At 39.8% G+C, this 25,694-nt stretch overlaps 2 protein-coding genes across 10 annotated transcripts in view; both read right to left on the minus strand.

Moving 5' to 3' along the window:
* Positions 1 to 292: 292 nt before the first annotated feature.
* LOC103703007 (diiron containing four-helix bundle family ferritin protein, putative (Protein of unknown function DUF455)) lies at positions 293 to 11,350 on the minus strand. Its single transcript, XM_008785689.6, has 7 exons — positions 10,089 to 11,350; positions 9,766 to 10,007; positions 1,697 to 1,793; positions 1,299 to 1,482; positions 1,112 to 1,193; positions 998 to 1,043; positions 293 to 910 (listed from the first exon to the last, which is right to left on the minus strand). Exons 1-7 carry the CDS (start codon positions 10,545 to 10,547, stop codon positions 848 to 850), a joined length of 1,173 nt encoding a protein of 390 aa, XP_008783911.4. The 5' UTR covers positions 10,548 to 11,350; the 3' UTR covers positions 293 to 847.
* The window catches only part of LOC103703008 (transcription factor GTE4), a 30,283-nt gene continuing 4,881 nt past the window's right edge, over positions 293 to 25,694 (minus strand). For 2 of the 9 annotated variants that reach the window (XM_008785692.5, XM_008785690.5), the window contains exon 5: positions 14,884 to 15,553. The gene's annotated coding sequence lies outside the window, so the exon portion shown is untranslated. Of the gene's footprint in view, positions 911 to 997; positions 1,044 to 1,111; positions 1,194 to 1,298; positions 1,483 to 1,696; positions 1,794 to 14,883; positions 15,554 to 19,426; positions 19,764 to 21,800; positions 21,851 to 25,459; positions 25,599 to 25,694 lie in introns of those variants that run through there. The other 7 variants (XR_015987404.2, XR_015987405.2, XR_003384861.4 and 4 more) reach the window with 7 other exon arrangements.

The following is a 25,694-nucleotide window of genomic DNA, read 5'->3' on the forward strand; positions in this document are numbered from 1 at the left end:
TCATTGAAAAGCAATAGTTTTCTGACATTAATTACAGCTAACCATCATAAGACTTTGTCTTTTTTTTTATAATAGAATTTTTTTTTTTTTTGGATAAAGATATAATAGAAATTTGTTCCCACAAATACTCCATAAGATGTTGGCTGCAAAGGATGTTGATCTGACAGCAAGCAACTAGTCATGCGCTGACAGTTTACTTAATACCAATTCACCAACTACCACCATGTCAAATGCAAAATCTGCATTTTTTTTTAAAAAAAAGAACAAAATCTGCATTAACAGTGCCAGAAGGGGGAAAAAAGAGAGGATTTCTTGTTAAAAGCCTGAGGAAGACCATATGCATCACAATGATAGCATGCTGAAAGTTGAGACCAACCCTCATCAAGAAAAACATGAATTGGCAACCACCCCAATGCATCACATCTACCTAAATGAGGTTCTCACATACCAGAGGTACAGAGAGTCTAAAATTACAGTCAGCTGTGGAGACCATTTCTAAGCCTGCTCTCCATCTGAAATTAATTCACCTGTTTTTGGCAGTGAGATGTCTTTTCCCTAGCCACAGAAGAGACAGTAGGGATGCAATCCTCTATGCTACTGGATGGAATGAGAATTCATAGAATTCCTATCCAAAGATCTTTTATGCACTTAAAACACTACCCATATTGAAGTGTAAATTTTGCACAAGCAAGTGTTGCCACAGGAATGACTTCTATCTTGATTTGCACAGAATATCAAACTGGTGGAGAGGCAAACTTTTTGCAGGATGGTAACCCATATTTTTTTTTGTACATCAGGATGGTAACTCATTGGATGACGCTTTCACAAGTCATGAATGGAGAAAAGACTAGCCATTCAAACTTGAGTTCTCTCTCTCCATGGCAATGATGCTGGCCAGCCTATCATGAACCTGTCACAGAACCACCATGCCCCTTGAGCATATATTATTATCAAGTATAGAACATGTGTGATGAAAGTTCTAGTTGCCTAAACCAACCTCGGAAAGATCACTCTTGGCCCCCCATTTAGGTGTACCACCATACCTGCATCAGAAACAAAATATTGTTTACAAGTAGAACTACATATTAATCCTTAACCAATTACAATTTACCAGTCACGTGGAATTCCAGCTTCATCCCGAGCTGAATAGTTGAATGGGCCCTTCAACTCCACATTATACTCCTTCAACAAGTCTACAAGGTTGTAAATATTATGTGAGAACACTGTAAAAGAAAGTTCGTTGTGTGGATAAGCATCCACAAATAAAGGTAGCATTTGTAAATAAAGGTGGCATTTGCCTTTAAAAGCAGCACAAGGAATTCGACCCATCTTCTGACAGACTAGGTTGAACCAGTACACACCAACTGCAACATGTGCAACTTCTTCCTCGGCAATCTTTGCCACAATGTTAGATGTTCTGTGATCCCCAAAACCGACCAACTTCTGCACCAGCCTAGGTCCAGCATCAAGGCCTCTAGCCTCCTGAAAGGGTTCTAAATATAATCAATCATCCCATACAAGACCAAATTAAACATATGCAAATCTCTTGGTAATTCAGTTGAAAACAACATGAATCAAGCAATGGAAACATAAGATAAGCCAAGCTTAGTTACTCAAAAAACAACAGCTATTCAGTATTCTTTTTTTCTTATCAAGTGAAAATACATACACCCAATCTCAGAAAGTGGGGAACCACCTGCACTAAAGGGATCACTGCCAAGCGTGCAGCAACATCTCCAGAGGATTTCTCACACTCCCTCCACAGAAGATTATGAGCAGGCATATCCCCATAGCTGAAGAAAGAGATATTAAGAACAATCGTAAGCTTTCTAAATTATACGACAAACTGAAATTGATGACAATTTTCCAGGATGCTGCCTTGCGAGGGCTTCTCCCCCTTCCATAATGCAACCATCATAGCAAGATTGTCCTTTTGCAGACTAAAGAACCCAGAAAAATCAACATCCAAGAAATATTCTATTTAAATTTGTATAAGCATGTTGACAACCAGTGTACTTGAAGGTAGCATTTGATGCAAAAGAAATGCAACTCTTCTTGGAACAAAAATTACAGAAGATAACACTGAAGATTATCCAATCAAATATTAATTAAAAAAGATCAACAAGTTAGTGTGCTCTGAAAGAACCGAAAGTTTAATGTACAAGAAGGCATAGATCTTCGTACAAACATCCTGGATTCATTTTTACCAAGAGAATACTGTCTCATTTATTCTTGCTGGGCAGCATTCAAGATGGCAATATCTGATTAAGAATGGTAATCTTCCTTTAGGATGTCACCATCCGCAATGATATCATGATTAAATAATATGTCCTTGGCCACTTACTTCATCAAAACAGTTTTTAACCCGGCTGCTGAAAAATAATGATATGTTGGTCTTCTCAATGATTTCTACCATCAAAAGATTTTTTTTTAAGAAGAAATGACTTATTTCTTAGCATATTTCCCTTATGATGCCTTAAGAACAAAGTTCTTCATCATACACATTGCTAAAATCACTGAGCCATCAAACAAAAGCATGCACAAGAACCACAAATTGAATGCTTTAAGGGAAATGAGAAGATAATGTTCAAAACAGCTCAAGGAACGTCACAAACTGGTTATAGTGTGCATGTGGTGAGCTCATGTCTCTGTTGAATTCATTTCTGCAACTCATTTGCTTTTTCTTACTTGACTATATGAAACATTAAGACAAATACTGTCACGCCCCGAACCCGGGGCCCGGGGCGCAAGCAGACGCCGCACACCTGCAGGGCGGACCCCGCAGGCACACAAGGCAGATAAATCTAATCAACCATCAATAACTAATTAAAGATAAATTCCAGCTTTCAATTCAAATGTCCATATATACATAAGTCAAAAGAAAGTCCATATCTACTAGCTAATTACATCATGATCACTCTATCCCGTAATCCCCATAATCATATATCATCACCTGCAAAAATGTAAATGGTAGGAGTGAGCTAACAGCTCAGTAGGCGACATCATGCAATAAAGTCATCATATAACATGTCATAATGCATATAAAAGCAGCTAAACACATAAATCCAAAAATCCACACAATAATCTGTAAACCCAATCCGAGACTCAAAATAACTCAACCGCATGACTACGGCCACATCACCCAGTGGCATGGTTACACCGAAGTGCCAATACAACTCTCCGAAGAGCCGCTCCACTGAGCCAACGCACCACTGTGCCGCACCCCCTGGTGCCAAACTCACGCTCCACCGAGCCGCTCCGAAGAGCAAAACGCACCCCTGTGCCGCCACTATTCTATCACCGGTGGTCGCGGTGTCGGAACTAGTTCCTCAGTACAAGTCGACAGGGCCAACGTATCATCCCATTGGCGGGGTCTAGACTATAGTCACGCGGATTTTGAAAATCAATAAATCAACTTTATATATCAAAATCATAATCATACTCCCCACAGTAAAGCGCATAACAATTTATGAAATTAAATATTTAATTTTAATTCTAACACATATTGCTAATAATAAATCAATAAATCAACATATGCAAGATACATGTTAGAATTCTACTTTAAAGCAACGGTCACCTACCTGGGTTCGCTTAAAAATTCCTGCCACAGATATCACGAACCCCTGATTAAAACATAAACATTATTTATTTAATTAACTAAGAAACATAATTTAAAAAATTTTCAAACCCTTAAACTCCTAAGTTCATAGATCCAAGAATGGGCCCCTAAGATCAAACATAGACCCTAAAATCAGAATCCTTTAAACCCAAGTCAATTGTAGCCCAAAACAGATTAGGCCCAACTGAACCAAACCAGTTTACAGGCCCAGATCAGATCTCGGGCCCAAACCAACCCAGCCCACAGATCCAATCAGGCCCAACTCAGCCCAAAAACAGTTTCCTAGCCCAACCCAAACCAGGTCTGATCAGACCATAACAAAACCCATTCATGAAATAGGTGGAACCGGTTCACAATATAACCCGGTTTAAGATCTGGTTCCCAAATAAAGCACGGATTTCAAAGCGAGGAAAAACACCCAGGCCGAATAAAGAAGAAGAAGAAGAAGAGAAGAAGAAGAAGAAGAAGAAGAGGGAAAGGAAGAAGGGGGGGTGGCTGGTGGCTCCGGTCGGCCCTCGGCGGCCGACCGTGGCCCTCGGCGGCGGCGCTCGGCCCGCCGCCGTCGGCCATCCCACTGTCACAAGCCGAGCGGAGGAAGAAGAAGAGAAGAAGGAGAGGAAGAAAGGGAGGAAAGAGAGGGAGACCGGGGCTGGAAGCCCGGCCCCCGTTCACCCACCTCCGGCCGAACCCATTTCGGCCGGATTGACCCCGGCCGGCCACCCACCGTCGGCCGGCCAACTTCACAAAAAAAAATCTTCAGAAACAGGGGAAGATAAAACCGGTTGATATCCCTCATTTTTCCCCTTAAATTCATAAAAAGTGATAACAAAAAAAATATCTTCCTCACCTCCGGTCGTCAGCGGATGAATCCCCCGCGGCTCCGGCAGTGACGGGGCTCCGGCGACGGCAGCGGCAACTGCTCTCAAGGAAGGGGAAGAAGATGAAGGAAGGGAAAAACCCAATTTTTTGAGGGGTGGGCTCTCAGGGAAGAGAGAAAGAGAGGGAGAGAGAGAGATAGAGAGGGAGAGGGAAGAGGGGAAGAGGGAAGAGGGAAGAGGGAAGAGGTGGGGGGTGGTGTGCGGAGATCACGCTGGCCGTTCGGCCGGCGTGTTCATCGTGGGAAGACCACGATGAACAGACTGAAGTCGGCATCCATTGCCGACTTCAGTTCATTGGGCCCAAGAATGGGCCCAAATTTCAGGTCCTTACACTCTAACCAACTAAAAAAAATTTTCGTCCTCGAAATTAAAAACATACCTCAATCCGAGAACAAGGCTGGATACTTCTCTCTCATCTCCTCCTCCAGCTCCCAGGTGGCTTCTCTCTCACTATGATTGCTCCACTGGACCTTGACATATGGGATAGTGCGTCTTCTCAAGACTTGGTCCTTCCTATCCACTATACGGACAGGCTGCTCCACATATGTAAGATCGGCGCGAAGCTGCAAAGGTGCCACATCAATCACATGATTTGGATCAGCAATATACTTCCTCAGCATGGAGACATGAAATACAGAATGAACTCCCGATAGAGCAGGTGGAAGTGCCAGTCTATAAGCAACAGATCCAACTCTCTCGAGAATCTCGAATGGTCCCACATATCTCGGGGCTGAGCTTACCCCGAACTCCAAATCGCATTACCCCTTTAGAAGGGGACACTCTGAGAAAAACATGATCTCCGATTTGGAATTCCAGATCCCGCCTCCTGATATCAGCATAACTCTTCTGTCTGCTCTGAGCTGCCCGAAGTCGTTCTCTGATCAGCTGAACCTTCTCCACTGTCTGCTGAATAATCTCTGGACCCAGAATTTTCCTCTCCCCCACATCATCCCAACAAATAAGAGATCCATAGAATCAACAACGTTCTCTTGAAACTAACTCAAGTATTTCATCATAATGCCTTTTAGATCAAATATTAATGATCTTAACCAGTTTCAAAATAAGTCAAACCACTACACTTCCGCTGCACACTCTGATTTAATTCATTTAATTCTCTAAAGTCACAAAATAATTTCTGACTAAAGTATCACTTTGCATTGAGACTAAGAAACTCCAAATTTCAAATTTCCAAGTAGAACTAGAGCAAAACCTTTAGATCTTTTTGTCCTCAATTTATATAGAGTATAGTTATCATAACTAACCCCCAATCCTTTAGTCAAGTTTAAGGTCACTACGTGATCTCCACAACCTTCTTAGAATCCAAAAATATCTAAGTTTAATTTAAAGGGGGTAATTCTTGTATTCCCTTAGCAATTTAATTAGAAAATCTACATTGATTTTCCTTCCAACAGAATTTACTTCAAATTCAATAGGTTAGATCTGTTGAGCCAATACCACTATGAGTAGGAATTAACTCTATCGATCTCCAGATCTTTCTTCACCAAGATTCCTAACATCCATCAACAATGTTATATATGATAATTCATGTAAACATCTCATGACCGAAGTCTCTACTCAATATGACATCTATTAGTGGCTTCATCAACAATGACAAAAGATCCCTACTCAAATCTTAAATCTAGGCTCGAGTTTTAGATTAACACATCCAATAATCTCCAACAATTATAAGAAAATTCAGGAGCCCAATCCAAACATGCGAATTCAAATAATTAGAATTCTCCCATCAATATGCATACTCTATGGCCTCAAAATAATCAAATACATCCATAGGAAATAGACCTATTTGCAATATCCAACATGCCAACACCAGATATAATCCACATACATTTTCAACTTCGAAGAATGTTCCTTTCAATATTATGAAATCTCCTTAGCTTACTCCAATACTAAATCAACGTACAAATCCCACTCTAATAATTAGCAGCAAAACCAAAAGTATGATCACATTAAAACCCCCATCAAATTTGAACTTTCAAATCATTTAAATAATATCTAAACATGGTATACTCGATATGCCATTGTTGACCTATACTTATCTTAGGTCAAACCTCTCTTATCATGATCAAAGACAATTTATACTTTCCTTCCGTATGCATCGAAAACCAAACCGATGCATACATTTTATCACAATGCCCAGTGATCTTACAGCTTAAACACTGAATTTAATTGTCATGTCCTAAGTGGTCATAACGTTAAGCTATGATATATTTCTGTCACGATCCCTAGTGATCTTAAACATATGCTCAGATTCCAACTGGTCACATTTTCCAATAATCTTAAACCTCAAACTTTAGTGCCACTAAGGCCACAGTCCCTAGTGGTCTTAAACCTTATATTATAATATCATTCTTGTTACAATCTCAAGTGATTATAACCCAAATCTCTTATAGTTTTTCTATCATAATTCTCCACTGATACTCGCCTGAACATAAACCCTAGGATACCTTAACCTTAAGCTCTGATACCAATAAATCTGTCACGCCCCGAACCCGGGGCCCGGGGCGCGAGCAGACGCCGCGCACCTGCAGGGCGGACCCCGCAGGCACACAAGGCAGATAAATCTAATCAACCATCAATAACTAATTAAAGATAAATTCCAGCTTTCAATTCAAATGTTCATATATACATAAGTCAAAAGAAAGTCCATATCTACTAGCTAATTACATCATGATCACTCTATCCCGTAATCCCCATAATCATATATCATCACCTGCAAAAATGTAAATGGTAGGAGTGAGCTAACAGCTCAGTAGGCGACATCATGCAATAAAGTCATCATATAACATGTCATAATGCATATAAAAGCAGCTAAACACATAAATCCAAAAATCCACACAATAATCTGTAAACCCAATCCGAGACTCAAAATAACTCAACCGCATGACTACGGCCACATCACCCAGTGGCATGGTTACACCGAAGTGCCAATACAACTCTCCGAAGAGCCGCTCCACTGAGCCAACGCACCACTGTGCCGCACCCCCTGGTGCCAAACTCACGCTCCACCGAGCCGCTCCGAAGAGCAAAACGCACCCCTGTGCCGCCACTATTCTATCACCGGTGGTCGCGGTGTCGGAACTAGTTTCTCAGTACAAGTCGACAGGGCCAACGTATCATCCCATTGGCGGGGTCTAGACTATAGTCACGCGGATTTTGAAAATCAATAAATCAACTTTATATATCAAAATCATAATCATACTCCCCACAGTAAAGCGCATAACAATTTATGAAATTAAATATTTAATTTTAATTCTAACACATATTGCTAATAATAAATCAATAAATCAACATATGCAAGATACATGTTAGAATTCTACTTTAAAGCAACGGTCACCTACCTGGATTCGCTTAAAAATTCCTGCCACAGATATCACGAACCCCTGATTAAAACATAAACATTATTTATTTAATTAACTAAGAAACATAATTTAAAAAATTTTCAAACCCTTAAACTCCTAAGTTCATAGATCCAAGAATGGGCCCCTAAGATCAAACATAGACCCTAAAATCAGAATCCTTTAAACCCAAGTCAATTGTGGCCCAAAACAGATTAGGCCCAACTGAACCAAACCAGTTTACAGGCCCAGATCAGATCTCGGGCCCAAACCAACCCAGCTCACAGATCCAATCAGGCCCAACTCAGCCCAAAAACAGTTTCCTAGCCCAACCCAAACCAGGTCTGATCAGACCATAACAAAACCCATTCATGAAATAGGTGGAACCGGTTCACAATATAACCCGGTTTAAGATCTGGTTCCCAAATAAAGCACGGATTTCAAAGCGAGGAAAAACACCCAGGCCGAATAAAGAAGAAGAAGAAGAAGAAGAAGAGAAGAAGAAGAAGAAGAAGAAGAGGGAAAGGAAGAAGGGGGGGTGGCTGGTGGCTCCGGTCGGCCCTCGGCGGCCGACCGTGGCCCTCGGCGGCGGCGCTCGGCCCGCCGCCGTCGGCCATCCCACTGTCACAAGCCGAGCGGAGGAAGAAGAAGAGAAGAAGGAGAGGAAGAAAGGGAGGAAAGAGAGGGAGACCGGGGCTGGAAGCCCGGCCCCCGTTCACCCACCTCCGGCCGAACCCATTTCGGCCGGATTGACCCCAGGCGGCCACCCACCGTCGGCCGGCCAACTTCACAAAAAAAAATCTTCAGAAACAGGGGAAGATAAAACCGGTTGATATCCCTCATTTTCCCCCTTAAATTCATAAAAAGTGATAACAAAAAAAATATCTTCCTCACCTCCGGTCGTCAGCGGATGAATCCCCCGCGGCTCCGGCAGTGACGGGGCTCCGGCGACGGCAGCGGCAACTGCTCTCAAGGAAGGGGAAGAAGATGAAGGAAGGGAAAAACCCAATTTTTTGAGGGGTGGGCTCTCAGGGAAGAGAGAAAGAGAGGGAGAGAGAGAGAGATAGAGAGGGAGAGGGAAGAGGGGAAGAGGGAAGAGGGAAGAGGGAAGAGGTGGGGGGTGGTGTGCGGAGATCACGCTGGCCGTTCGGCCGGCGTGTTCATCGTGGGAAGACCACGATGAACAGACTGAAGTCGGCATCCATTGCCGACTTCAGTTCATTGGGCCCAAGAATGGGCCCAAATTTCAGGTCCTTACAAATACAAAGAATAAGTACACATATCCAAATTAAGATTCACAAAAAACAAATGAGGAGAACTCCTCTTTATATGCAAGGATAGACATGAAAAACTATTGATGAAAAAGATGGCTATTTCATTTTGACACTGCAACCTTTAATGCCCCAATGCCTATCAATTCTCCACACCTGCAGCAGATGCATTGCGGATCAATGGTAAGTATAGATGTAGTAAGAAGACTAAACAGGACCATTTTTGCCTCAGCCTTCAAGCCACTCAACTCTTTGAAACCATATGCTAATATCCATCTGCACTTATTATCAACTGTTCAAATTCTAACAAGAGAGGGGATTATATTCTCTCGTTCTTGTTGGTTACATTATTAGGATTTATTTGCATGATAGAGAAAAGTTTCAGTCACCTAATATCCATTTAAATATAAAAAGAACAACGAACGAGGACTAAGATATCTACTTGTATTCGATTTAAACAAATTAGTCATGTCCAATAACAAGCTACTGCAAATGCTTTCTTAATTCAACATTATCCAGTATCTTCAAAGGTTTCAAGGAATACAACGACAATACTAACGGTGTCTTGAAAGACAACCGCCTGAACTTTATTACTTGTAAAATTACCTAAGAAAATAACACAGGCCAATTAGTTTTCCTACCTGAAGCCAAGCTCAGCTAGCCTCTGCGAGCACCACGCGAAGTGCCGGCTCTCGTCATCGGCCACCCGAGCAAAGTCAGAGAAGAACTCGTCCCCTAGGGCCTCATGGAAGGGGGAGAAACGCGCCACCGTGTCCCACGCCAAGTCTATCGCGTTCAGCTCCACATGCGCCAGATTGTGGAGCATATAAGAATTGAGCGGCAGGCCCAAGCTCTTATGCGCAGGTATCTCCTTCGGCGAGACCTGCGCCAAAAGGATCCTCACTTATTCGATGAAATCCCTCAATAAAAATAGAACAGGAGAGGACAAAAAAAGATGAGGTACCAAAATAGGCCTATCCGGCCGGGCGGGACGGTCGGGCGGCCGAGCGACTCCAACGGGGAGGCCATGAAGGCGCCACCGGGAGTAGGCGAGGTGGGAGAGACTCGACTTGGCGAGGGGGTCGGGGGTGGAGAGGACGAGGGCGGCGCACTCGGCGAGGGAGGCGGCGGAGGCGGTCGGGTCGTCGTCGAGGCGGGTGAGGTCGGTGGGTTGGCAGGGGCCGTCGGGGCCCCAGGTGCGGCGCTCGTTGGCTGGGGCCTCGCGCCAGCTCTGGAGGCCGGACCAGAGGCGGGGGGTTGGCTGCGGCGAAAATGAATCGAATGCCCACCTCGTCGTACCGACCCGTGATGGAGGGAGGCGGATGGGAGGAGAGGAGAGACGGGGGGGCAGCAGCACCCGTCGTACCGCAAACATTCTGCGTTCAGATAGGTTTTGGATAGGTGAGGTGAGGGAGAGATGCATCCCTCACCATGGTTATGGCCTTAGAAGGTCATGTACTTCCTCGACTACTTGCTGCCGCTACAAACATTTCACGAATTGCGGTGGTTGGCTTACGGGGCGGGTGTATTGTACAATATTCTGTGGGACTATAATGGAACAATAACGGCTTGGACTGGAAGCTTAGGTGTCCTTTCCCCTAATATTCTATAGATTTCAGAACGGTTCGCGTGGCGCATCGATTAATGCACGGAGGAGCAACAGAAATCATTAGAAATTGTTGGATGGGACGTTGAACGGCCTACACGCAAGGAACAAAAACCACAGTAGAAAAACAATACTTGTTGCAACTAATTTCTTTGTCAAGGTCGGTGGTTGCTCGATTTACTTTGAGATAAGTGGGAACTAAAAAAAAAACGAAAAGAATAAAAATTAGTCCCCTTCAAAATTAGCTAATTTGTGAAAAATCTGCTTATCGAAAAGTTTCTGAAGAGTGATCATCTTTTAGTAGAAAATCATATGAGCGAATGATAAATATAAACCACAGCTCGGAAAACATTGAGGCCAGATCAACCCAAAAATACATTACGGATAGAAAGGACCTAAACCACAAAAAAATCCAATCTTACAGTACTGTCTCAAAACTCTTGTCCTGTAGTGACCGGTAAATTAATCGCACCTTCCACGAGGACAAAATGACCTGAGAAGCCGATCAGAGGTGAGTTGACTTTATGCAGTTGCTCGAGAGGTAACTTCATTCGTCGAAAGGCATCATAAAATAACATGTTGGCCGAACTTCCATTATTAACTAAAATTCTCTTTACATCATAATTTACAATTGTAAGAGAAATAACTACAAAATCATCATGAAGAGTTTGTACTTCTCCCAAGTTAGTATCAGAGAAAGAGATGACATCTCTATCTCTAGTGCGCTCTCTTCGAAACAGCTCATGCCTCCTGCACAGCTCGTTCGTTCGAGGTGCTTGGAACCTCCCCAGTACCACTAGCATTTGTGTTGATAACTCCCACTGTCGGGCAGCTGTCGATCGGTTCCGAGGGAGGTTGATCCAAGACAAGCTCTTCTCGATCACACCAAGCATGTACATACCGATCCAACCGTCTATGTCGGATGAGTACCTCAATTTCATCCTCGAGTTGGATGCACTTTTCGGTATTATGTTCATGATCTCGGTGGAATCACCAATACTTTTTTTTATCTCTTTTATTCATTGATACCTTCAATCGATATGGAGGCTGCAAATAGCCTCGACCCTCAATCCCCATAAGGATTTGTGTCCTCTGTGTAGTGAGAGGAGTATACCTCTCAAAACTTTTGTGGAGAACTCTTCAGCCAGCATGAACTCTTTACTTCACGAGATGAATTGCTCCTCGGCGTACCCCGTTCTTCTCATATCCTTTTGCCTCCTCTATCGGGTCTTCTCCCAACCGACTCATGATGGGAGACCATAGCTTCCTCTGCACTGGTATATTTTTCTGCCCATGCCAACATCTCGGCGAAGTTTGTGGAGAAGCGCTTCTCCAAGGAGAGAAGGAAACAAGACGGTCTTAAACCACCCTTCATTGCTAACATTGCTATCGACTAAATAAAGTCACAAACTTCCAACGTCGCTGCATTAAAGTGGTTGATGTAATCCCTAAGAGACTCCTTCCCTCTGCTTAACATCGAGCAATGCATCGGAACCACGATGTTGTCTTCGACTGGTGATGAAGTGTGCCATGAAGAGACATCCGAGCTGCTTGAAAGAATCATTCGATCCGGGCTAAAGCCCTAAGAACTAGAATCGAGCTACTTTGCAAAAAGTAACAGAAAAAGCTTTGCAAAAGTCATTCCAGAAAATGCATCCATGAAGTTCAAAAGTTGATGTCTCGAGGTCACATATGCGAGTTGATCAATCCTCGAAAGTGAAGAGCTGCCTTTAGGACAAGCCTTATTTAGATCGGTGTAATCAATATAAACTCGTCATTTTCCATTAGCTTTTTAGATAAGTACAACATTGCCAACGAGTTAGGATCATTCACTTCACGTACAAAGCCGGTCTCTAAAAGTTTGTCTACTTCTTGGTTTATGACTTGTTGTCGTTCCATGGCAAAGATTCTTTTTTTTTGCCGCAAAAATCGATATGGTGGGTTCACAATGAGCTTGAGAACAAGTCAGTGGCCGACCAGACGAAAACATTAGCATTAGTGCAGAAAAAGTTGATCACTTAGCTTGATTTTCTACATTTAGGTCCGAGCCGATCTGCATAGTTCAATGAAATTCCTCTTCCCTCAAAGGGACCTGCACCAACTCTTTAGCTGGCTCACCTCGTTGTTCTTTCAGCTCATCTTTCGTGTCCAACTCTTCAATAGGCAATGTTTCCACCGGTTTCCTTTAAGAGTAGCCATGTAGCATTGGTGACGTCCGAGGTGCTTGGAACCTCAGCAGTACCGCCAGCAATTGTGTTGATGACTTCTGTTGTCGGACGGTTGTCAATTGGCTTTGGAGAAGGTTGGAGCTGCTTCGAAGAGACAATGTAAGAGGGATGTCATCTCTTTCTCTGACACCGACCTCAGAGGAGTATACATTCCTCATGATGATGCTATAATTATTTCTCTTACAATCGCATATTGTGATATAAAGATAATTCTAGCTGATAATAGAAGTTCTGCCGATGTGTTATTTTATAATGTCTTCCAACGAATGAAGTTACCTACTGAGCAACTGCATAAAGTCAACTCACCTCTAGTCAACTTCTCAGATGATTCTATCTCATGGAATGTGCGATTAATTTATCGATCATTATAGGACAAGAGCCTCAAGATAGTACTATGAGGTTGGATTTCTTGGTGGTTCAAGTCTTCTCTACCTGCAATATAACTTTGGGCTGACCCGACCTCAATACTCTTCGAGCTGTGGTATCTACTTACCATTTGTTCATGTGGTTCCCTGCTAGAAACAGTGTAGAAAAAATATGAGGTGACCAAAAGTTAGCTTGCTAATGCCACATAGCAACCCTAAAAGAAACCAAACTAGTGAAAACGTTACCTATTGAAGGGTTGGACAAAAGAGATAAGTTGAAGAAACAGTGAGGTGAGCCAGCCGAAGAGTTGGTGCAAGTTTTCTTGAGAGAAGACGAACTTGACCGAACTGTGCAGGTCGGCTCAAACCTAGATGAAGAAAATCAAGCTAAAGTGACCAACTTTCTCTGCGTCAATGCTGATGCCTTCGCCTGGTTGGCCACTAACATACCAGGAATAAACTCCGAGGTGACCGTTCACAAGCTCAACGTGAACCCAGCATGTCAACATGTGTGACAGATGAAAAGAGCTTATTCGCTAAGGTATATGCCCCCGTTATTCTTCCACTATTCAGAGCAAGAGGTCTCTCCTCCACTTCAAGAGGAGCTTGACCTAGGCTTTCGCTTAAGCCATGCCACTCACTACCCAACTTGGAATAGGCGAGCCAGGCCAACGCATAGCTCGCACTCGAGCCCACATGCATATCCTAGGGGTCTGAAGCACCCAACGCCCTCCTCGAGTTACAAGCCCTCACTACAAAACTTGCACTGCCTGATTGCCAGTAAAAAGGTCCAACAATATCAATTCTTCATTGTGCAAACGGCCAAGAGCCATTAATTGGTATTAATGGTGCCAATAGTCGTCATTGAATGCTGGCATGTCGTGGACATCAATTGCATTTCTTGACAAAGTTGGCCACAACCCGCTATAAAGTCAAGCAGTAATATCCTTATTAAGAATCTGGTAAGCCAAGAATCTACCTCCTAAATGATTGCCACATATTCTTTCATGTACATTTTAAAGTGCATGATCTACTTAGTTGGACGAATACACTTGAGGAGCATAATGAAAATAATCTCCAATATAACTTATCACCAAGACAGACATAATGAAAAACTTGATGCTTTATCCGAGCCTCTTCCAGCCTTTAAAAAGTTGATGAGCTAGTTCAACCAACCCAACTCTTTCGTGGCTATGGATTATATCACTAAATAAATAGAAGTGGCTATGGATTATTTCACTAAATGAATAGAAGCCGAACTAGTAGCCCAATTTAGCAAGATAAAAATATCTTGCCAAGATTTTGCCCGGAAAGCTATAATTTGCAAGTTCAGACTTGATCACCTATATAACAAAACCCATTGCCGTTTTAAAAAGTTCCACCTATATTACAAAAAAGCCCGACCAAAAATATACTGATACACGATGATCATTGCTGTGTACCAAGCACAGGGCCCAAAAGACTAGAAAAACGTTTGTTTGCGCTCATATGCACCATATTACCCATAATCATGACCATATTACCCATAATCATGACAGTAGATCATAAATTTCAGATAGATTGCTCAAACAATCCCAAATCATAGCCATTACAAATTTCTTAAATATATTTTTAACTCTTGCCAAACCTATGGCCACCGTTCACATAACAGTAGCAAGCACTGGAAAAAAAAATTTTGCTGCTTAGCTAATAAACACAAAGCAGATCACACTGCGTACACCAACAGAAAACCGAAACCTATCCAGTGCACTACCAATGTACAGCAGTTAATCAGTGATTCACGCAAACTCAAACACAGCGCAATGGATAATTCACAATTGATCCAGAAAAAAGCAGAATCAGTCTTGTTTATTCCCAGACTCCCTAAATTAGTTCCTATGTTTCTAGGTCACTGGCTAAATTACCTGAGACCGCTGATCAGACTGAAGGAGAGCATCCCCTCTGCCCTATAAATCACATCCTACAATGCATACAAAGTTGCATGAGAAAGGGACTATGAATTAATACAAGCACACATCCTTCCACAAAGCCTTTGCAGCTTGCACCAGCATGCTAACAACTTCCAGGAGCCTAGCTACAGGCCTGCAAGTCTTTAAGAGACAACGAAGAGAACAGAAAATGTTTTCCAAGGAAAAGCTGGTGCCAAGCTAACAAGCCACCATCTTTTATGGGCCAATATCATACAAAAGCCATCCACATTCCTGATTCACTGTCAATTTGCATATAATATCTGCAACAGAAAATGGGATTATATTGTGAAAGCTACAAATATCAAGATAAATAAATTAAAGTGATCAACATATACATTTCGCCCCCAGATGACTAGTAACCTTGCAAGCAGCATTAGTATTCACACTAAAGCTATCTGATTGCGAGGAACTAGAATCAAGACTACCAGGAAGAGTGAACGAAGAGTAAAAAAGGAGAATGTAATTTCTTTTGTTAATAAGAGTGAAGTGGAATAGAATAAAATCATGGTTTTGTATTTAATTTCAATTTCTGCAGTGAATAATATCTAGCTGACAAGATTTCTTAAAAAGTAAGAAAATATAACAGGAAGTGAAGATTCTCCTTTTTCCATTTTTGAACCTGAGGGGCAAACGTGAGTCTTTTTATTATAGTGAAGGCAGCATTCGAACCCAGGCTGCTGGCAACGACTTCCAGCAACTCTTTGGGGGCACCATCACAAAGAAGAAAACTCATCTCCAGGCACTCATCTATAGAAGCGGTACGAGTGCTGTAAAAATTTTTTTACTCAAGATCTATTCTTAATCTGCATGGTAAATACCCCAGGCCTTGGAGCTTGCATCAATGGATCAAACCCCTCCCCTACCTCTTCCATCTTTCCCTAGATATGAAATTATGTCAGATTTAAGCCTTTAAATCATCTATCTTCATGCAAATCCAAACCCAAAATCAAACAGCATGAGAGCGAAAAGCTTAAGCTCGTTCACAGGAGTTGCCTTAAAAAGGCATGACTACTTGAATATGGCCAAAGGAGACAACCTAAAACGGAACCAAAATTTTTGTACACTTACATCCTCTTTGCACCCATAAAATAATATCTTTTCGCAGGCCATTTATTAAGCATGCTCAGTAAGTGGGCAAGTGGAGGACATGACATTACTTAGAGAACGCACAGCACCACCCCACCAGCCGACTCCCCCCCCCCCCCCCAAAAAAAAAAAAACAAAAAAAAAGACCATCATGCGAACTTTGTCCCCAATAGGTTCCTGAATTTCAAGTCCTTAGCAGGCGCAACATGTTTCTCATCATTTTAATCATTGCTATATAGCTAAATTTGTTCTTGTAATATTTTTGCCTATGCTTGTTTAGCTCACTGGCAGAACAACAAAATACACAGCCTAAATATCATCATTTCTGCTCCATTTCAAACAACATAATAATGCAAATTGTTGCCCACTATTCTATTCATTATGGAAAAAAAAGGTGTCCTAGTGCACGAGGCTCCCATCACTGCAGGGTCTAGGAAGGGTGAGATGTACGCAGCCTATCCCCCACGGCCCCATATGCGGAGAGGCAATTTCTATACAACTGATGCACCAAGGCCTGCCCTCATTCTATTCATTACAAAAGCAAGCAAAATTCCAACTAAATGGCAGCAGCAATATGTTCATACTTCATAGAATATCATATATCAATAAAAAAACCCTTGCCCAAAGACATAAATATGCATGCAAATACCTACATGCACATGCATGTGTGCATGCAAATATATACTATGTTGCTTTCTCAAGAAGCACTATGAGTACAGTTCAATTTTGACATTCAACATTTGCCATTATCCACTCTCAGATTAAAATCCAGCTCCCATTTTGTGCAAGAAACACTAAATTTTCAGATATATAGATGAATAATAATTTATCCAAAGCAGGAATCATTTTGTTATATGCAAAAACAACATAACTGCTCTCTCAATTCTTTAGCATTTGCTTCCTGTAAATTGAAAAATAACTGTGTTTAGATCATCTCCCAGCTCTTTCCATTAATATCTAATGATATAGAACTAATGGTTAACCTTACTACATACAGCATTTTCTCCAAGGATTATTTATTACAAATAATTACCATGAACTTCCATTATCACAGAAATATCCTGATTCCGGATCTTAATACAAGTTCATATTACCACACCCACCAAGTCATTCGCCAAATCTTTTCCATCAATATAGCTATACTGTCATTGCTTCTGGTCCATCATCTCTCCCTTCATCATTTACAGCCTTTCTTGATAAGAAACCATTACAGCCATACCGTCTGCTATCTGAAAGCACATTCTCACCCTTTCACAAGCATGGACGTTCATGTACCCTAATCTATTAGTTTGCATCCTCATTCAACAACTGTTGAATTAACCATTATTTAATTTCTACTATTCACCAAAAGTTCATAATCTTTGTTGAGATCAATACAATCCCCATAATGCCTTATGTGCTGAATGTTAAACCTTTGTGCCCCTCCTAACCATATTGTTCACATCAATAAACATCAGAAATTATCCCTGTTAAGCTTTTTGAATGGACCAGCAATTTACGACTAATGAATTATTCTATATTTCTCGTATTTCGTTAATTGCAGCATGATCTTTCCTCGTTGTGGACTTCTTGAACCTCGTTCACCAACTTCTATATCTAGTACTTGTTCCTTCCCGTTAGACTTGATGAGTAATTACCTGTTTGGAGGTTGCAAGTCTCCATACTGAAGGATTCTACATCATATAATTAATATTCTCCTGTTTCTAGTTGAAATGTCTTGTGTAGCAATGTCAAATTCAAGTGATCTAAGCTTACATTCAATATTTTTTTTTTATTTAAGAAAGACTACCAAAATGGCTTACCTGCTCTTGAGAAATAAAAACACTGAGATCCCTACACTAGATTCATCCCAATCAACCAAGCAGAAAATCACATATTTCTTATTGTTAGAAGCCACAACTACCCTTCACAAACATGCAATTACCCAGATCAACTTTGCCAATACCTCCTTTAAGAGGGTTCCGCAAGGCAACAAACTACTAAGACGGCAAAAACAAAATGTAGCTATCTGTAAACACAAGATCAGGGAAACAAACATGATACATGATTACATAAAGAATATAATGATGCAAATTATTCAATAGGATCACACAGTTAAGACTGTAATGTTTTTCCAAAGCAATGCCCACTCCACCAATCTAATACAACTGGATAATTGATATCATATTACTTAAGTTTTGAACCTCCAATACCATCATCTAACACCTCCACAAACCCACCCAAAAAAAAAAAAAAAAAATCCCCAACCAGACTGAAAACCCCAAGTCACAGAAAAATGTCCTTCCAACACCCAAAATCGAACTAAGATGACCCTATTTCCCATATCTGACCAAACAATTCTGACCAAGAACAAAGAGTACAAAAATAGAATAAACATAACGCTTTTTTCAAAGTCTCAAGCTTGATTTATTTCACTTAAAATACATGTAATGCAGTAAACTTGACTAATGCCTCAAATGACACAATTTGGACATAATCATGCAATATCCTCCTACAATAGGTACATGTCTAAAAAAATTATTTGCAAAAACTATGTTTTGAATCAGCCAACCAAATTAATTTTAACCGAAAAATAAAATATCCATGAGCATTCTTCAAATATCTAGAATAATGAAAAGAGATTGTTTCCTCAAACACTAATTCACCTAGAAAGAGCATGCCAATCTGATCTAACATTACCATTCAATCCAACTATCAGAAAAACTCAAAATTAATAAAGAACATACAGTTTTGAGATACTCAAATTCCAAGAAGCCAGCATAAAAGAGTGCCCCACATGAGTCTAACTGCAAGTTAGCATGATATACACGATATGCACTGCATCAATGCCTCACCAACACTAGTACGATACCAGATGCATGATGATACTTGCTGCCATTCCAGCCAGTATGTACCGCAAGCCAAGCACCGGCATAACATGTGCTGTGCCAGTGCCAAGCCTGCATACAGATGGCACGCACTAGATAACTATGGTGTAGTGCAAGGAAACAGGCCGATCTATCAATTTAATATATAGGCTAGGGTTATAATATAAAGCAGCAGTAAAATGGCAAAATCTGATTAATAAATCTATTCCCTCTTTGAGAACTTGAATTCCAACACTTCCAATCAATATGATCAACAACAGAACCTAATTTATCAGGTTTTATCTTCTACAAAACTATATTCCAGTGATAAAATTGGCACAAAATGAAATTGGCAAAAGATGCACAGACAGACATCCATTGCAATTACTAACAGCAACTCACATACTTCAAGCCCATTCACTCATGCACACCACTACCCACAGGCAACTGCATGGGAACATATACAACATACACCCATGTACCAACCGCAGACGAACTCAAATACATGCACACGGCCCACCTCTCCCCATTCCCCCTCCTGAGAAAAAAAAAGGAAAAATGTGCAAGTGCACAGACAAAAATGAATAAAATAACAAAGATGATAGAACAAAACTAGTAATTGCACCAATTGTTCCAATGTAACTCCTCAATTTTGTAATAACATGTAGTTCAATCTAAGAAATAGACATATATGCATTCCCTATCCACCAGATTAAAGAAGACCAAAACTTCATAAGCTGCAACATTGTCCTATCAGTAATTCTTATTACTTGCTAGATATCAATTAATAAATTCAATATAAGGGTTATTTTTCCTAAAACATTTCCTATTTCTCATTTATCTTTTGAAATGACATATAAAAAATTTCAAATCAAAACCACCAAATAATATGAAAATAGGCAAAACAGTCAAAACATTTTGTCCTCATCTTGGAACATAAGTAAATTTAAGATCTACAAGAATAAATCTTCTTACAAATATTCTAGGTTAAGGACACAGTGGCCCAATTAAGTGCGGACCTAAGTATATCTAATAAAGACTCAAGTTGATTTGAACAAGAAATTCATAAAAACTAACTCACAGATTAGATTTAATTTCTCAACCAGGTTAGGCAATAAAATTTCACATATTCCTTGTTATGGCCACATATATGGGTATAGGAAAGGATTCTGGACTACATAGAGACCAAAAACAGCTATTAAAGTAACCAACATTTATTGGACAACTCATATTGAAATGGTGCTATATACATACAAAAAGATTATAAACTGACAATGGAAGCATCCACGGATCATCTGAACTATTTACTAATAAGCAAATTATCCAAACACCGCAAATGTAGGCTCAGCCTCTTAAAGGGGAAAAGGACAAATAAGATAGTTGTAAATACAAGTGAGACATTGATACAGGGTGCATGTCTGAAAAAACAGACAAATAAATAAATAAAGGATTCTCAGAAATGAGGAGAATAGAATATTCAGTGCTATCTTTAATACTATAGACTCACTGTTGATTCTAGCATCCTCCCAACAATAGACATGATACTTGAACCTTTTGTCCAAACTGTGTATCTTACAGTGAGGAATCTTATACATCCTTCCTAATTTTTCATTGAGCCTCACTTCCACCAAGTCTACAAACCAAAACAGTCAACCCCCAACCAAAAAAGAGATCATGGTCCCTCACATAGCCAACTAAATTTGAAAATCAAATCCCCTAAAGCTACCATTAAATTGAACAACTCGCACATAATGAGGAGCTTACAAACTAGGAAATGTAACATGCCTTCAACACCTGCCTTCTGCACCTGAAATCATGAGTGGCATTCCACTTTGACTCCAAGAAAGTAATAGATACTGACTTTAGAATAACAAAAAGCATAGAGAAATCTCTCTCACTCAATTTCAACAATACAACTGTAGGAGAATGTCAACAACAAAAAAAAAAACTAAGTTCCTTTTTTTTCCTGCCATAAATTACAGAATCAACTAACTGAATCATTGCAAAAATATGCCCAGACAACCCTACAATTATCTCTGTTTTGTTAGCAGCACCCAGGGCATATCCATTAGTTCCAACAAGTGACCCGCATTTGCTTCCCCATCTCACAGTGTATTATTGCTAGATGACTAGCTACTTCTTTTAACCTGAACCTAACACAAGTTTGGAGTCCAACATAACCATTATATTTTTCACATAATCATAGGTGAAGATCCCTTTGATAGCCAGCAAATGTCTATGGGATTTAGCCATTCCAAGTCAAAGAAAGAAGTCCCCAAGAAATTTTTCACTAATGAGGATAGTAAAGGGCCTGGATGGTTAGAAGTTCAGGGGTTCTAACAGCAGAAAGCATCTATCGTTATTAATGCTATAAACGTAATTGTTCACTAAGGATATCAATTATCAGTTCATCATTTTCCCCCAATTTGTGACTCTTAATATGAAGACCCCAAAAAAAAAACTATGCAGAACGCCATATATTGATTTTTTGAAGCCACCTCCAAAACATGGCTTAACCTGATGTTCTACCAAAAGAAAAGGAAGAAGCAGCAGAAGCAGAAGAGTACCGGTTTACCTTTAACAATTTTGAATTTGATTCCTGCTAGGACCTCTCCTACAAATTTCCTTCAACAAAGTGGAACAAATATTTCTTGTCATGCTTGCATCTCCTTCCACAACATCCATTTAGCAGGAAGCGTGAAACAATTTATCCAAGTATTGTTCCCAAGCTATGACAGGCAGAATAAATATGAAAGCAAAAGGTGCAGAAAAATACAAAAGGGCAATACAGTCTTGAAACATCCTTTGGGGTTTATAATATTTAAGAGCCCGCAAGTTTTAAAAAGTTGTCTCATAAAACAGTAGACAATCTTATAATTTGGAAAATAAATAAATTGCTCACAAATATCTACATTAGCTTGTCTACTACTAGAAACCTTCATGATGATGCAAAATCAATTTCTTCTACAATGTCAGTCAGCCTTTAAGAGTAATTTTCTACCAACTCTGATTTAAAACAGGTTCCCTAAGTAACAACTGATGTTATAGCACCTTCAAGCCATATTACCTTGAATCTTCACCACTGTATACCCATTTCCATGGAAGTGGCCCTAAATAAAGACAACTATAGTAGCATAGCTAGAGTGATTTTTGTAATAAAATCTCTATCTTCAGAGAAAGTTGACATCTCACCAAAAGACGAGCTTCTTTTCAAGTTTTTCCACAGTTAGGCCTCAAACGAACAAGGAGCATGATGCTCATAAAGGAAGCACTGAAGAATAAGATATGTATCTTAAATATTGTTATTTATATCACCTTATTTTGATGATTCTGTATTTCTATCTATATACAAGGAATGTGATCTTTGATATTATTACTTGCCTCACCTTATTTTGATGATTCTGTTCACATGCACACCACCTCACCATGGCAGGGTTCCCCTAGAGCCTAAGAACTGCCTCATAAATCAAACCATATGACTCAGTCAAATAATTGTCCTCTCTACCATAGAATTAAGAATATGCTATAAAGGCTTACCCATACAAAGCTGATTCATTTAGCCAAGCTCCATGTGGTGAAACTTAAGGTTGACAGAGTCCATCATATGACCTCAATGCCTTTCAAACTTTTTGATAGCCTCAGAATATACCATTGCAATGGAAAACCAAGAAGTGTAGAATAGCCTATCAACCTTTGGAAGATCTTTAACCAAAAACAATTGGATAAATTGTTTCCACCCTTGGCTCTGGAATGCTTTAAAGCTATCTAAAACCCATACAACTAGCCATTGCTTCTAAATCATTAATACCTTGCCACTTTCGTTCTTTTTTACTTCTGTTACACACAAACTAGACACCAAAATACTTTAATAAACCATCAAATTAGCCAAAGAAGTTTATGCTTTATTCTGTTCTATGCTAGCACTCCATACCTTTCCAGACTTCATGCAAACTCAAGCTATACCATTTTGTTACTCTCTTCCATTTTTTTTAGGCGTTCAATGGCTTAACATCATTTATTTTCTATAGAAAGCTTGTTTTACCATTACCTGACTGCTCATTCTAAGAAGAGTGTTTACAAAAGTCATGAGAGATAGAGACAGAGATATGAAAAGATCGCCTTAGTTTTCATTTTTTTAATCTCTTATGAGCTCTCCTGCTTCATGCAACTATGATGAAAATTCATACCCTTTGACAGATTTATCAAAATATAGGTCTTGCAAATAAGTTCTTTCCATCTCCATTTCTTCCCAAAGATGACACAATTGCAACAAAACGAACATCCTGAATTTGTTGCCCATGCACTAATGCCTCTTCCATAAAAGAACAATGAAGACCACTAGCACCTTGACTTAGCACAATTACTACAAGAATGCTAGCTTCATCCCAGATAAATATTATCCTACTAAAAACCAGATGAATAGATTAGATTGATCTAACTAAACTGCAAAACTTCTATTTTAATTATTGCACATTTTTCCACCCCTCAACCTCAACTCAAGAAACTATTCTTGCCTTTGTCTTATGCTCCAAACAGATAATTTTTCGTGCAGTACTTGCTTGCTCTTTCCACATTAATTCTACTCCAAAGTTTTAGATTGGATCATTTTCAGGTATTTTCAGCACACTGACCACAAAATTCCCAAGTCTATCATGCATGCACGCCCATAAGTACTCATGTATTCTCTTCAATAAAAGGCACTCCTTTATAAAGTAAAAGAGGTCTTATATCATGTAATAAAATATTACTCCAACCCTCCAAGTCAGCAACATCTAACATATGCACAAATTTTGTAGTTGCACCTCTATTTCCCCACTCGTCCTCTCCATTTCAGTCCTACTGAAGGCAACCCCAATTATATCTTTTTCCATTGTACTATTTAACCAAGGTAGCAAGAAACACTTGTTTGTGAGATCTAATGCTACTGAATTCTATTGATTATAAAAAAGTTGCATATTTTAAAACATGTATTTTTAAAAAAATAATATGAAATATCTAATATATTTTTTTAAAAAAACTATCTATTGATTTTGATTTTGATAGTATAGGGATACTATTGGAAAACAAAAGGCTAATTCTCAATTGGTGGGATAATAATTTTTCTTCGTATCTCATATTATTTTTGAGGTAAGTAAATTATGATGAAGTGCCTCTTTTCAGGTATTTTCAGCACACTGACCACAAAATTCCCAAGTCTATCATGCATGCACGCCCATAAGTACTCATGTATTCTCTTCAATAAAAGGCACTCCTTTATAAAGTAAAAGAGGTCTTATATCATGTAATAAAATATTACTCCAACCCTCCAAGTCAGCAACATCTAACATATGCACAAATTTTGTAGTTGCACCTCTATTTCCCCACTCGTCCTCTCCATTTCAGTCCTACTGAAGGCAACCCCAATTATATCTTTTTCCATCGTACTATTTAACCAAGGTAGCAAGAAACACTTGTTTGTGAGATCTAATGCTACTGAATTCTAATTGATACCAGCAGCTACATTAAATACAACCAATTTGCTTCTCATGAGGTTGCTTAGTCCAGCAAGATATCAATTCCGAAACATTATCATTATGCCTACTAGTCTCATGATCTAGTGCTTTGTCAATATTAAACAATATCTGAAGCAGGACCAAGTCCAGATAGTTAGAACTTAGAACTTTGTGTCTGTAAAAAGAAGTAAAGACTATAGAGTAAAAGATACAGTTCACGGTAGGCTCAACCCCAACAAGAATATTCATTCTCCCCATGAAATAATTCCCACTTCTTGCAACTCATCAGAGTTGCCTTCCATGTATTAACTTAGCCACATGCCATCATCATCTTATGTAACATCTGTTGGTAGTCAAATAGATCTAAATCAACAGTTATCTTGTGCAATTCATCTTCTTCTCTGTAGATTTTCCCATCAACTGGAAGAGTTAGGGCTGACCCTAGAGACCAATTGTGAAGCTCAATTGTTGTTAGAACTCATTACTTGCTATTCTGGACAACCTTAAGCCAAACTCGAAAAAGGCATGTAGTCTCAAAAAAAAAAAGGTTAAAGCAGCCTTTCACCAAAATATGATGAAATTTATAAAATGCTAACCCAAGCATGTCCTGCAAGAGGAAAGAAAACGAGGATCAGTGCTATATCTCAATTGAAGGGAAAAAAAAGTACTCTTCTACCTTTTAGAGGTATGGTTGTGGCACCAGCACAACCATGTGTCTTGCTAGTAACAATCTCAGATATCTTCCAAGGTGCTCACAAATTCATCAATATATGGCTATACAATATACCAATGCTACCCACAGACCTGGATATTTAGCAAATGTCTAGGTTTTCCAAAGCATACACACTTCAACCTCCAAAAAGCTAACATTGAAATGTTTCCTATAATGCAAAACACAAATAAATACCAATATTGAAACACAAATAAGTAATGTTGGCACTGAAAAAAGTGAATTAGTTAAAAAAAACTTCTTGCTA

This window comes from Phoenix dactylifera, chromosome 5, assembly GCF_051530095.1.
Source record: "Phoenix dactylifera cultivar Ajwa chromosome 5, Ajwa_hap1_PhDact_Kaust_v1.1, whole genome shotgun sequence".
NCBI classification, from domain to species: domain Eukaryota; kingdom Viridiplantae; phylum Streptophyta; class Magnoliopsida; order Arecales; family Arecaceae; genus Phoenix; species Phoenix dactylifera.